Genomic DNA, 12,899 nt, shown 5'->3' on the forward strand with positions numbered 1-12,899 from the left:
GCGTGGAATATTTTGCAATAAAGAATGGTGCATAATTTCTGTCTGAATGGGAAAAATATCGTCACCGTGAAATTACGTTTATGGCCCTCCCGTCATCTTCACATCGAAACCCCATCCGAGAACGAAGGAAACCAAAGAATGGTCGGTCGGAGTATATGGCTTCTGCTGAAGAATAGATCGGCGGCGGCGGCCGCGCCGTTATCATCGGCGGCACCCGGGCAAGGGAAGTCGAATCCGTGGGCTCGAAAACTAGTGTCAGGAGCACTGATTTGCTTAGTCGGAGGTGTCGCTTTGAGTGCTCTCGATGATTTGGCCATTTACCATAGCTGCAGCAAGTCTCTCTCTCTCTCTTTCTCTCTCTCTCTCTCTCTCTCTCTCTCTCTCTCTCTCTCTTATATGCAAATTGCATGATTTCATCCAGGGAATATGTTTTTCAGTTTCTTTAGATTTGACTTGTTAATTTCCGTGTGATGAGTGGCGACATTGAGTGATTATTGCATCTTCAACTGTGATGATTTATACTATTTGATTTTCCTTTCAATTTTCAGTGCAAATTTCGTACATAGATGATTGGGAGTTGATGGATGGTAGAGAAGCCTTAATTTCATTTATTTCCCGAAGATTGGATACACATTATGAAAGAGCTTTGTTTGTATTAGTTAATATAAATTCAAATGTTCAGTATATCGATTTTGTATGCACACCTTAATGTTAATAAAGTTGAAGGTTGCTATCAAGCATGCTTCCATGGATTTACAGTAAGTTCGAATTGGAATGTGAAATCACAATTGTAGGATTTGAGTTATTGTTCCCAATCCTATTAGCTTCCCAATTGTGTGGACTGTGTTTCTTTTACCTTTTCTTATCAAATGAAAACATAAACACTTATCATTGATTTCCAGAAAGGATGTGTGATAAACAACTGATACTCTTTTTCTTATTCGAAAAAACTTGCAATTCCAGGAATACTTCTCTTTCCTTATCTACTGTGCTCGTCTGTTTGTATCATGGTAGATGAAGAACCAGAATTAATGTTTATCGTACAGTTCCATTACGTAACCTTGTGATTGAAGGCTTTTGTAGAAGAAGCTCATGTTTAGCAGAACAGTATAATGTTACTCAATTTCATAAATGTAATAATGGTTTGCTTAGAGTTTATCCCCGTAATAGGCCAATAAGGGAAATCATAACCTCCAAGAAAGACTATAAACCACTGTTTTCAGCTACGTTAGATTATCGAAATTTTGATGTCAATAATTGGCAGGTATGAAGAATATTTTTGTACTTTTTACGACTTCCTCGCATAATCTGCACTACACTAGTTTAAGTCTGTAAGCTTTTGATGATGATTTGTTTTACTATAGGCTACTATGAAAATAAAGAAGAAACATGCGACCTTCTAATGTTCTTGGCATTGTGTAATGAAGTTTTCGTATTGATTTAAGTGTTGTGGCTGCACTGTAAAGAAAATTTTCAACTTTTCAGAAAGGCCTTGGAGAAAGCCAGCAAGAACCAGGCGATAGTTGAAGCTATCGGGGAGCCTATTGAGAGGGGCCCTTGGTACAATGCTTCACTTGCAGTAGCTCACAAGCGGCACTCTGTAGCATGCACTTTTCCCGTTTCTGGACCTCAAGGATCCGGAATTTTTCAACTGAAAGCAGTGCGTAATGGAGGTTTGTTTCAGACCATTTAAAAAAAATAATTCATGCCTCTTCTCTCAGATCCTACGTAGTTACTGTTTTTCGGTTCTAGTATTTGAACCAAACTTTAATTTCTAGTTTATTTGTAGCTGCCATCGAGTTGAATGTTCTTTGAGTTAAATTCTTGGTTGTGTCGAACAGAGTAGAAACATGCTGATACTTAACTTTATGCTTCTTTCATCAATTTCTGCATTTTTATCTTGAACAGAGGACACATTGTTTTCGATCCTACGGCCCCGAGACTGGGAGATTCTAATAATGGAAGCTCTGGTTCATGTCCCTGGAAATGAACAGCCTGAGCAGACATTTCGAATTAGTGTCTCGGATTCTCCTCCTCCAGACTTTAAGCTATGCACTTCTTGCACACCACAACCATCAGAAATCGAAGGAAACAATCAACTTCAAACTACTTTGAATCATTCGCAACAGGAGGTCTGACCACTTAAACAGTGCTTTTGTAAAGGTACCGATGCATTATAATTATTTACTGCTTTTCCCTTGTGTTTAACTATCTTCTGGCAAATCTTTATATATTGTTAAACTGGCTGCACGGAATAATCTGCTTTCGGATAATACTCTGATTCTTTAGAACAAGTCTTGGTAGTTAACGGATTTGTTTAGCAGAAACAAGATTATACTGAGAAGTATGGATTCATTATCTTAGGAAGAACCTTATGAGGCTTATGTTTTTTGTAGTGTATGTTAGGGTGTGTGATTTTGTTAATTCCATTAGTATTCGATAGTAAGGGTGTGTTTGTTTGTTGTGATCTTGGGAGTATTTTGATTTTAGATGGAAATTAGGTGTTGGATGTCTGCTTTTTTGTTTTACTTTTAACTTTTAGGATCTGTTTCTTTTGGGGTTCTTTGTAGTGTTTTTTTATTATTTAGTCCGTATGTTTTTCAATAAAAATATATTATTCTCTTAAAATCAATATTTAAATTAAAATCCAATTCAAAATAATCCCAAAAGAAAGAGACCCTTAAGTGTGATTCTGGATTTTGATTTTGAGTTTGAATCCTTATTTAAATAGTGATTTGAGTAGATATTTTGTGAGATATTTTTTATTAGATAACATAAAGATTTAAAGGTGAAAAACTTAAGGAAAATCCCCCAGTGAAATATGGTCTAATCTACAGAATCTTTTATTATGCAAACTTTAGGTGGTGTTGCCAATTTTAATTTTATTTCAATATATATATATGTGCTCAACTTTGAACTTGTTTTCAAAATTCTTGTAATTTCTTCTTAATTAATTAATTAATTATTTATTTATTTATCAAAAACTTAAAAAATTCTATCTAGACAAACGTTATATTTGTGAATATTTTATTTTTGATAAATTGTGTTTTGTTTGTTTATCTTCCACAAAGATATTGCCACACACTTGGATATTATTGTATGATATGAAAACAACTACTCCTACTTGTTAGTTGAGCAGTTGTGTAAACTGTAAAATATTGGCAAGTGTTAATATTAAAAAAAAGTACGAATTGTCTGCAGCCAAAACTTTGAATATTGTAAAAAATAAAAAATTAAAAAAAGAATATTGTTAAAGTAATGTTATTATAAGTATGACAATATTGAAAGAATATTTATTATTTTTAAATATTTTATAAAAAACTAATAGGTCGGATAATATTATTTTATCCGAGCTAATAGCATGTTTACTTTAATGTATTAGGATATAATAGTAGGTCCAATACACTAATATCAATTTATAAGATTATTAATCTAATTCACCACTCTAATATTATTTAATACAACTCAGTAAAATTAATAAACTATCCTTAGTCTTATGGTGTAATATAAAAGTAATGACATTTGTCTAATATTGTAAGTTGAAAGAGTATTTATTATGTTAAGTAGGTAGTACAATTACTAAATTAGGAAATTGTAACCTTGTTTTGGGACGGAGGGAGTAATATCTTTGTTTAATGTTTATTTAAAATTATTTTGAATTCATTTTAAAAGTAATTATATATATATATGTATTTATCTTACTCAAAGAAATATAAAGTGATAAAAATGAGATATCTTATATTGTCAAAAACTAATTTATAATTTTGAAGATAAAATTAAATATACTTCATTTATAAGAAAAAATAAAAAAATAAAAAAAAAAGATTATATCAAATTATATACATATCATAATGATATTACAATTAAAAATTTTAATGAATTGTTATATATTATATTGTTATACTTAGAAAGAAAAAATGTATAAAACAAATTATATAATTTATAATATGATTATGAAAGATATTTTGGATAAAAAAAATTAATCATGTCATATAATTTAACAAAAGAAATATAATATAATTTTTATATATCGTTTAATCTATCAAAGTTAATATAAACATTATATTAATTAATCCATCGATTATTTAAGCTATTGAAATAGTCATTAGTATTATAATGTAATCATTGGAAACACTCCCCTAAAAGTGATACTCTTTTTATCTCAACTCAAAATATATTTGTATTTTTATCATTACATTTGTTATATTAAAAAATCTATTTTCTATTTTTAAAAAATTAATAATAAACTAATACTATAATATCTTTAATTTTTACCTAAATTATAAATAATATACATATAATTAATTTATACACAAATAAAATGACGAAAATATCAAATTTTTTTATATGCTTTCATTAACTAAATAAAATTAAATACTAGTACTCCATCTATCTTAACTCAAAATACATTTTTTTATCATTTTCTAACAAAATAAAATATTTTTAAAAATATGAACATAAATAACAAAGGGAGTATATTTTTATTAAAATATATATATATTTATATGAATAATATTTTTGTTGAAAATCGAAAAAAAAAATTCCATAATGTCAGCATTGTTTAGATGTAAAACGAGGTCAGCAGGTGTCTTTAATTTAGGTTTGGTATAAAATTTTGTTATTGTCCAACAACTATTTTTCTGGGTGGGCTCATGGCGGCCCTAGAATATATATATATATATATATTTTAATATTAATATATCTGTATCTGGATTAAAATTAAAAATAAAATTTTAATGCCATATAATTAAATACTCCATTTGATACCGTAAATTTGAATACGATGTAATAATTAAAATAAAAATAAGCATTTGAACGAATAATTTTGAAATAAATTTATTTTTCCATCCGGCATAAATGTATTTGAAATAAATCTATTTTCTCACAATTACAACAATACTTTACTGCCAAATATGTATGTAGAAATACAATAATGAGACAAGCGTTTGTTAACCCGGTTCAATTACAAATCAACTTACATCCGGGATACCAATCCAAGAGAAGTTCAATTAATCAGTAGTGATTATAGAACATAGACAAATCACAACCCTTTCAACCCAACCTCCTACCCTGACTTACTTTGGAAATTCCCTCTTCAGGTTAACAAACTCGTACGGACAACTACCATAGTACAGGACTGGTCAGAATTTGGACATCTCTCCTGATTTGAACTCCGATAACTCCTTCCTCTGACGAACCCTCCGGCGGGTAAAAGTTTACCAGCACTAACTCAAAATACAGGAAAGAAAAGATGCGCTAGAGAGTAGAACTCGCAAAAATAGTCACGAAAAAAAAAATTCGGTCCGAACCAAACACAAAAAATTTCGTGTTTAGGCCTAAAAAAAATATGCCCAAAAATTTTCGGACAGTATCTAGCCTAACACGGCAATGAAGCTAGCCATGCCTAGGCTCATTAAAGTCGGGCCGCACTTGGCCTGGCTTGGTTTTTAAAATTAATATTGAGTATTTAATATTGTTATATATATATATATTAACTAATAGAATAAAGACAAAAATCAAAGCATAATTTGATGGCACATTTTATCATTTGAAAACTTTTATTGTTGATTTAATTTAAAATTTAAAAACGGGAAGTAAATAATTTTTTAAAAAAAATAGGTCAGGCCGACACGGCTCTATTTCAAATTGGGCCATTCCCGGACAACACGGTTTAGAGCTGGGCCAAGTCGGGCTGAACCGGCACGAAAATACCAGATCGGCCAAATTGTCACTTATAATTGAGAGCATGAATCACATTTTTCTCTCAGTAAACAAGTCTCTCCAAACACTTACTCACAACCAAAACATACTTCACGGTTTACAAGACCGCAGCCATGTTGGGTATACAAAACAAACGCATTAAATTTTCTTTATAAATAAATTGTATTGTGTGTTCCTGCGTAATTCTGATCCAAGTTAACCACCCAAAATAATCCAATTTGTCTCATGCATCCACCAAACCAATTGGTGACAAGGCAGATCAGGATTGTAAACTGATTGTTGTAACAACCTGATGAGTCAACATTGCTGCATTTGATATCTAACGACGACAACATCAACGATGAGGGTTTTGACCATATGTCAAAACAAGTATTTTCTTCGTGCACTACTAAACTTTTCATTTTTCACTTTAATTTGTCCAAATCAAAACTTTTCATTTCATTTTGTTTTAGAAAAAGTAACTCTAAATTAGATATCAAAATACCCCTACTTTTTGTTTATCACATTAGTTTTTAAAAGTAAAATAGAAATTACATTACTTTTAGTACTATATACCTATAAAATATTAATTTTTCTTAATTCGCAGGCAAAAATCAAATGAGAAGATTACCATTGAAGGGAGAGAGTAATAGAGTATTTTTCTGTTTAACTGTATATATTTATTTTTTTGTACTAAATTATAAAATATAATATTCTTTTCTGTAACCTATTATTATGCCCCCCTTTTTTTTTCTTGGTCTATACTCTTTCACTACTAAACTTCTCATTTTTCATTTTAGTTTATCCAAATAAAAACTTATCATTTCATTTTTTAAAAAAATAATTCTAAAGTAAATATCAAAATACCTTTATTTTTTGTTTTTCAAATTACTTTTTAATAATAAAATAAACATTACATTACTTTTAACACTATATATTTATAAAATATTAATTTTTTTTAATCCGCATGCAAAAGTTAAATGAGAAGATTACAATTCGACGAAAAAAGTAATAGAATATTTTTTTTATTTAACAGTATACATTTATTTTTTTGTACTAAATAAAGAAAATAATATTCTTTATGTAACCTATTATTATGCCATTTTTTTTTCCTATTTAGATTGTTATCTACTTATAATAATTAATTTACTATTATTTTTTCTAAAATTTCATTATTTTTTAATTAATATTAATAATATTTTTTATAATACTTTTATTTACTTTTTATTTGTATTCAAATATTATTTTTTAATTTTTGTGTCAAATCTTTTATTATGATAGAAAATGTGTATATAATATAATATACTAGGGTTTGAAGGTTAAATTAAGGTTGATTTGAGCATTTTATCTTTTTTATTTATTTAAATTTAAATAATATTTTAATATAATAGTTTTGAAAGTAAATATTACATTATTACTTAAAGCCGAATAAGGATGCATTTGGTTAATAGTTGAGTTTGTAATTGAAAATATTTATTTGTTTAGTATTTTAGTTTGAAGTATTAATTTATTTATTATTATTTTTTTAATGTGAAGTGTAGAGAATTGTGTAGTAGTATTTTATATTGAATATTGATTTTCTGTGAGAACATACATTATGTATTAAAAATTTTGTCAAGTAAAAAGTTATTGGATAAACAAATGTAGATTTATTTAATTGATATTTATTTATAATACTAATATGCTATATATAATTAAAATAAATTTATAATATATGTTTTAATATTTTAAAATTTATATTTTAATAAAAATATATTCAATATGTAATTTTTTAGTAAATTATAAGGGTTTGTTTGGTTTTGGTTTCAAAACCAAAATTTTATTATTCATCTATTACGGTTTTTTCGTAAAAATATATTATTTATCTAATAAAACATTAAATAAAAATACTATTTAAATTAAACATAAACCAAAAAACTTAATTTCAAACCTAAACCAAATTCATTCTAAAATTTTATATAATACAAATAAATAATATATTTAACTAGGGGTGGGCACGGTTCGGATATTTGCAAATATGCAGGTATTTGATATCCGAACCGAACCGAACAAATATTCGAAACCGCGAACCGAAACTGAACCGAAAATTTCGGTTAACTGAATCTTCGGTTAACCGAAAATATTTGTACTATTTGCAAATATCCGAACCGAACCGAATTCAAACAAATATTGACAAATAAATCTACTTTTGGAATTGAAACACTCATAAACAACAACACAATATCAGTTCAATTAAAAACAAATTAACATGAAACATAAAGTATATTTAAAAGTCAAATTACAATATCCACGAAAATAAATCTGCGTGTGCATCTTTTCACCGTCGAATTCCTGAAAAATAAGATAATAAAATAATTCTTTTTAGAAAAAATCAATAATAATGCACTGCAATTAATTGTTAAAATAATAATAAAACCTGCACAATTATATTTATATTTTGGAAAAAAATTTTGAAAAAAAAAACGGTCCACTAAAAAAACAATAAAAAACTCTGCACAATGTAAATAAAATGGAAAAGATTTTATAATCTTGAATCGACTATTTGTAGTTGTTACCCGAAAGATTTTGTAGTTGTATTGTGCGCGAAGAGTTGAAAACGATTGTCTGGATAGTTGCACACAAACGGCAGAAGAGGGGGTGAAGCCGTGCTGAGAGATGGAATAAAAAATCGCAGAAACAAGATGAAGCCGCCGCTGATTGGCTGAAAAATCGCAAGATGGTGAACAGGTGAAGTACCGCCGATGTCCAGGAGGTAGACGAAGAAATTAGGGTTGTGAAATCGAGTTTGAGATTTGGAAGATGGGGTTTGGCGGTTTGCACTGGGTTTGAACCGGTCTGCACTGGGGGACTGGCTGTAAGGTATATTATTAATGATAATTTATATAAATAAATTATAAATATATAATATAACATAATTAATTTATTATAAAATTATCCGGTTCGGTTAACCGAACCGAAAAAAAGGTTAGAAACCGAAACCGAACCGAACCGAACAAATACCAAATATGCAGTATTTGTATTCGAACCGAATTTGCTCGGTTAACCGAAAATTCGGTTCGATTCAGTTCGGTTCGACGGTTCTGCGGTTCGGTTCGGATATTTTGCCCACCCCTATATTTAACATAATCAATACAATTTTTTTAATAAAAAAGAAGAAGTCTGAATGAATATTAATATATTTATTTATTAAAAAAAGAGTACGGACAATATTTGAAAATTTAACCAAACATAACTTAAAATTAACTATTTTCAAAAAGATTTAAATATGAATTACCGAGAGTTTGAAGCACTATCAAAATTTAAAGTTATAATTTTATTTTTTTTTTTAGAATAAAATTAGTCGATGCTATTTGCTTGAATATTGTAAGTACCCACACTACAAATACAAAGGGGATAAGACAAATAAGCATGACGAGAATCGAAGCTCCGATTTATGGGTCAAAGGATTGAAAACTTCGTCACAAGTAGAGCTGTTATACAAACTGAACGAATTTGATATATTTGTAATATATAAGTTAGATATATTAAATTTTATGTATAATTTATTGTAATAAAATATTCAAATTTTATTAATAAATATAAATTTTACTATAAAAAATATATTATATTAATATATCAATAATATAAATATATTATTAATAACGAGTTCAATGGAGCTATCCGCAAGCGGAGTTCGAGCTCGAATTGTTTATAGAAAAAATAATTTTCGAGCTCAGCCAGTTTATCTCTATAAACGAGCCGAGTTGAGCTGTTAACAAATCGAGCTGAGCTTGGCTCACGAGCTATTCGATTATTTTAACAACTTTACTAAACAAAAAGTAATTGAAAACAAGTTCGTGGATTTGATGGGATTCCATGAGATCATTTTTTGTTATAAAATTGATAATGAAATTTTAAATGCATGAGATTTTAAAATTCTGCAAATGCAGGATTTTTCAGTAAGAGTGTACTCCTTTTATTTTAAAATCTCATGTCATTGCATTTTTTATTTTACTATTATACCCTCCCATAAAAAATCATATTTCTTTTCCTTTTTAATATTAAATATATATAAATATATATTTTAATTTAAATTATATTTTATTGGTTTTATAAAATATAATATTATATTTAAGCTTACTACTACAAATCATATATTTATTTATAAAAATGTTATATATATTTAATTCTTTTACTTATGATAATTGAAATAAATCAATAATTTAAAATATCAATTAATAATTTAATTCTATTTTAATGGTGTATTAATTTTGTATTTTTAATTTAAATAATTTTTTTTATATTAAATATGAGAAAGAATGTCGATAGTATAAAAAATAATTAAATTGTCGTATTTTTTAGTGTATAGATTATATATTACAGTATATATTTTGTATGAATATACATTATATCTTTTATTATTAATAAAAAATCGTATTAATTTTTTTTTATTAGAATACACTAAATTTAGTAAAAAATAAAGTTTACCGAAAAAAAAAAATGTAAAGTTTAATTTATCACAATAAATAAAACGTGTTGAAGGATAATTACGTCATTTAAAATATCAAAAATCAAAATCCTTAAACCAAACACATGATAAGATTCCAAATCGAGATACAATAAATCCTATCACATATAAATCCTATGCAAAATCCCAATCCCATAAAAAAAAAAAAAAAAAAAAAAAGTCATTGAACAAACAGCCCCTCAGCATTGCTATTGTTTCTGAATTTGAAATTTTAGAATGATATATGTTTATTTTTTTTTTGTCACAAATAACTATAGAGATATAGTGCATAAATTGAAATTTTAATTAGGCCATTTGATCTAGTTGGATGTTGTAAATATTAATTACTCAACTTGCTAAATAATTAGTAAAATCAAATATAATCTAACAAATGACAGGGGTTAGGTGTAATTTATTCATAACTTATTCCTTTTGAAATTTGACCATTTCTTATTCACATATCAACCAACTTTTATGCAAATTATATTAAACTTACACATATATAATTCTCAACTTGTAAATTATAAATGATTCGGATTTACTTGTGAATGTTTTCCTATAAACACTTTCATTATGTTTATTTGTGATTTTCTTGTATTTTTACAACTCTTTTATATTTTTCTACTATTCATTCTTTACACTCCGCGATAATATATATGGTTGTGTTCTTTTGTAAGTTTTTTATAATACAGTTTTATTATTCAATTCTTTTTTTTTTTAAAAAAAATATCAAACAATTACTTTTTTATTTTATATTATACTACAAATTTATTTTATATTCAAAACATAGTATCAACATTTATTTATATCAAATCAAATAACTATTCAAATTCTAACTATTTTGAAAATCCAAACCCAACAACCCAAACCCATAAACAAACACACCCTATATGTTTGCTCTCATAAAATATTTATTATTTAAATAATATATAAAGAAATTACCGACTAAATACACCATTTCTTTCATGTTTTTTATATTGAATAGAAAGTTAGTAGATTAAAATGTAAAAAAATTGCATAGTTTGTTAAATTTAATTTGAGTTTTTATTTATTTTGATTTATTGTTTTAATTTGAATTTAAAATAAAAAACAAATAAATCCTTGCATAAAAATAAATAAAATAGTGTTTGTTTTATAAGAGTTTGTCATTTGAGGCCCACATATATATCTATATATATGCACTCTATTTTTAGGTTAATATACAATTATTATTTTCCGTAAATATTCAAACATGGTATCAAAGCATTGATGAGGCCGACATACAGATTGAGTACTTTCGGTTGATTCAGCTCTTGATGAAGCTTGGTCCAAAATATGAGTCTGTGCGTGTTTCCTTACTTCATCGTCATCTTTTGCCTTCCTTGGAGACATCGATGAAAGAGATTTTGTTTGAGGACACCCGCCTCAAGATGCTCAAGGCTCCTACTCTTGATTCAGCCTTGGCAGTTCTCTCTCCTACTCCTCATTGCAGAGATAATCGCAAGGATGCCCGACCACCATAATCTGATAAATGTAGCAATTGCCCGAATGTTGATCATCTTTATATCTATTGCCCTAAGGTTGAGTGTTACTACTGTCATCAGAAAGGCCATATCCGTCCGCATTGTCCCAAGAATCCCAAGGCTGGTTAGTCTTCTTCCAGCTCTTCCTCTGCCATTGTTGCTGCCACTTGCGTATCACAGTCACCTCAACCGCCTCCCACCCTTGAGGACCTACGTCACATGTTCACTCAGGTTTTATCAATTCATCTTTCATTAGCCTCGACATCAGGTAACAACACATGGTATATTGATTATGCCTGTTGTAACCACATGACACCTGACCCTCGCCTTTTACATTCCTCTCAACCCGTCACCTCATCCCCTCCTATACTTACCGCTGATGGCACCTTCATGCGTATTACCCATACTGACCATGTATCGTCCCCCCACCTCGATGATATTTATGTCATTCCCAAATTAGCCCTAAATCTTGCGTCTGTCGGTCATTTGGTTGAGCAGGATTTTACTGTAATTTTTTGTTTTTCTGGTGTGCAGGTTCAAGACACGCAGACTGGTCGATACTTGGGATGGGTCGCAAGACAGACCGCCTATTTGAGCTTGACCACCTTTGTCCTCGCCAGACACCATCTCTTTCCGCTGCAGTCTCTTCTTCATCTTCTTATTACTAGCACCTCAGACTTAGTCATGTCTCCCTATCTAAACTCAAGTCTCTTGCAAATACATGTGTTTTAGGCACAGTTCATTTTGAATTTTTTGATTGCGTGCATTGTAAACTTGGAAAACAACCAACTTTACCTTTTTTGAATAACTTGTCTATTGCTGATAAAATTTTTTCGTTAGTACATTCTGACATTTGGGGGCCCTCTCATGTTGCTACTCTTACTGGGTTTCGTTACTTTGTGCTTTTTATTGATAATTACTCTTGCTTTACTTGGATTTACTTTATGCGTAAACGGTCTGAACTTGCTTCAATTTACTTTGCATTCGCTAAAATAGTGCAAACTCAGTTCTCGTGTTCTATTCAGACTCTTCGCACTGACAATGCCCTCAAATATAATGATTTTGTCTTTCTTAGTTTTCTGTCCACCCAAGGTACTCTTGTCCAACGTTCTTTTCCCTACACATTTCAACAAAATGGTAGGGCAGAGCGCAAGCATCATCATATTTTAGACACAGTTCGAAACATACTGTTATCTGTCAGTTGTCCAGAT

The 12,899-nt window shown here is 28.8% G+C and overlaps 1 protein-coding gene across 1 annotated transcript; it reads left to right on the forward strand.

The window, feature by feature from the left end:
• On the forward strand, positions 1–2,424 carry LOC127243699 (uncharacterized). The gene is made up of 3 exons (XM_051263848.1): positions 1–335; positions 1,486–1,673; positions 1,909–2,424. Exons 1-3 carry the CDS (start codon positions 25–27, stop codon positions 2,136–2,138), a joined length of 729 nt encoding a protein of 242 aa, XP_051119805.1. The 5' UTR covers positions 1–24; the 3' UTR covers positions 2,139–2,424.
• Positions 2,425–12,899: the final 10,475 nt, after the last annotated feature.

The sequence above is a fragment of the Andrographis paniculata genome, unplaced genomic scaffold (genome assembly GCF_009805555.1).
Source record: "Andrographis paniculata isolate CXL003 unplaced genomic scaffold, ASM980555v1 Contig98END, whole genome shotgun sequence".
In the NCBI taxonomy this organism is placed as follows: domain Eukaryota; kingdom Viridiplantae; phylum Streptophyta; class Magnoliopsida; order Lamiales; family Acanthaceae; genus Andrographis; species Andrographis paniculata.

Coding starts and splice junctions, on each gene's coding strand:
- LOC127243699 (XM_051263848.1), top strand. CDS start 25: ATGGTGCATAATTTCTGTCTGAATGGGAAAAATATCGTCACCGTGAAA. Junction 336..1,485: donor ATTTACCATAGCTGCAGCAA/GTCTCTCTCTCT, acceptor TCAACTTTTCAG/AAAGGCCTTGGAGAAAGCCA. Junction 1,674..1,908: donor GAAAGCAGTGCGTAATGGAG/GTTTGTTTCAGA, acceptor TATCTTGAACAG/AGGACACATTGTTTTCGATC.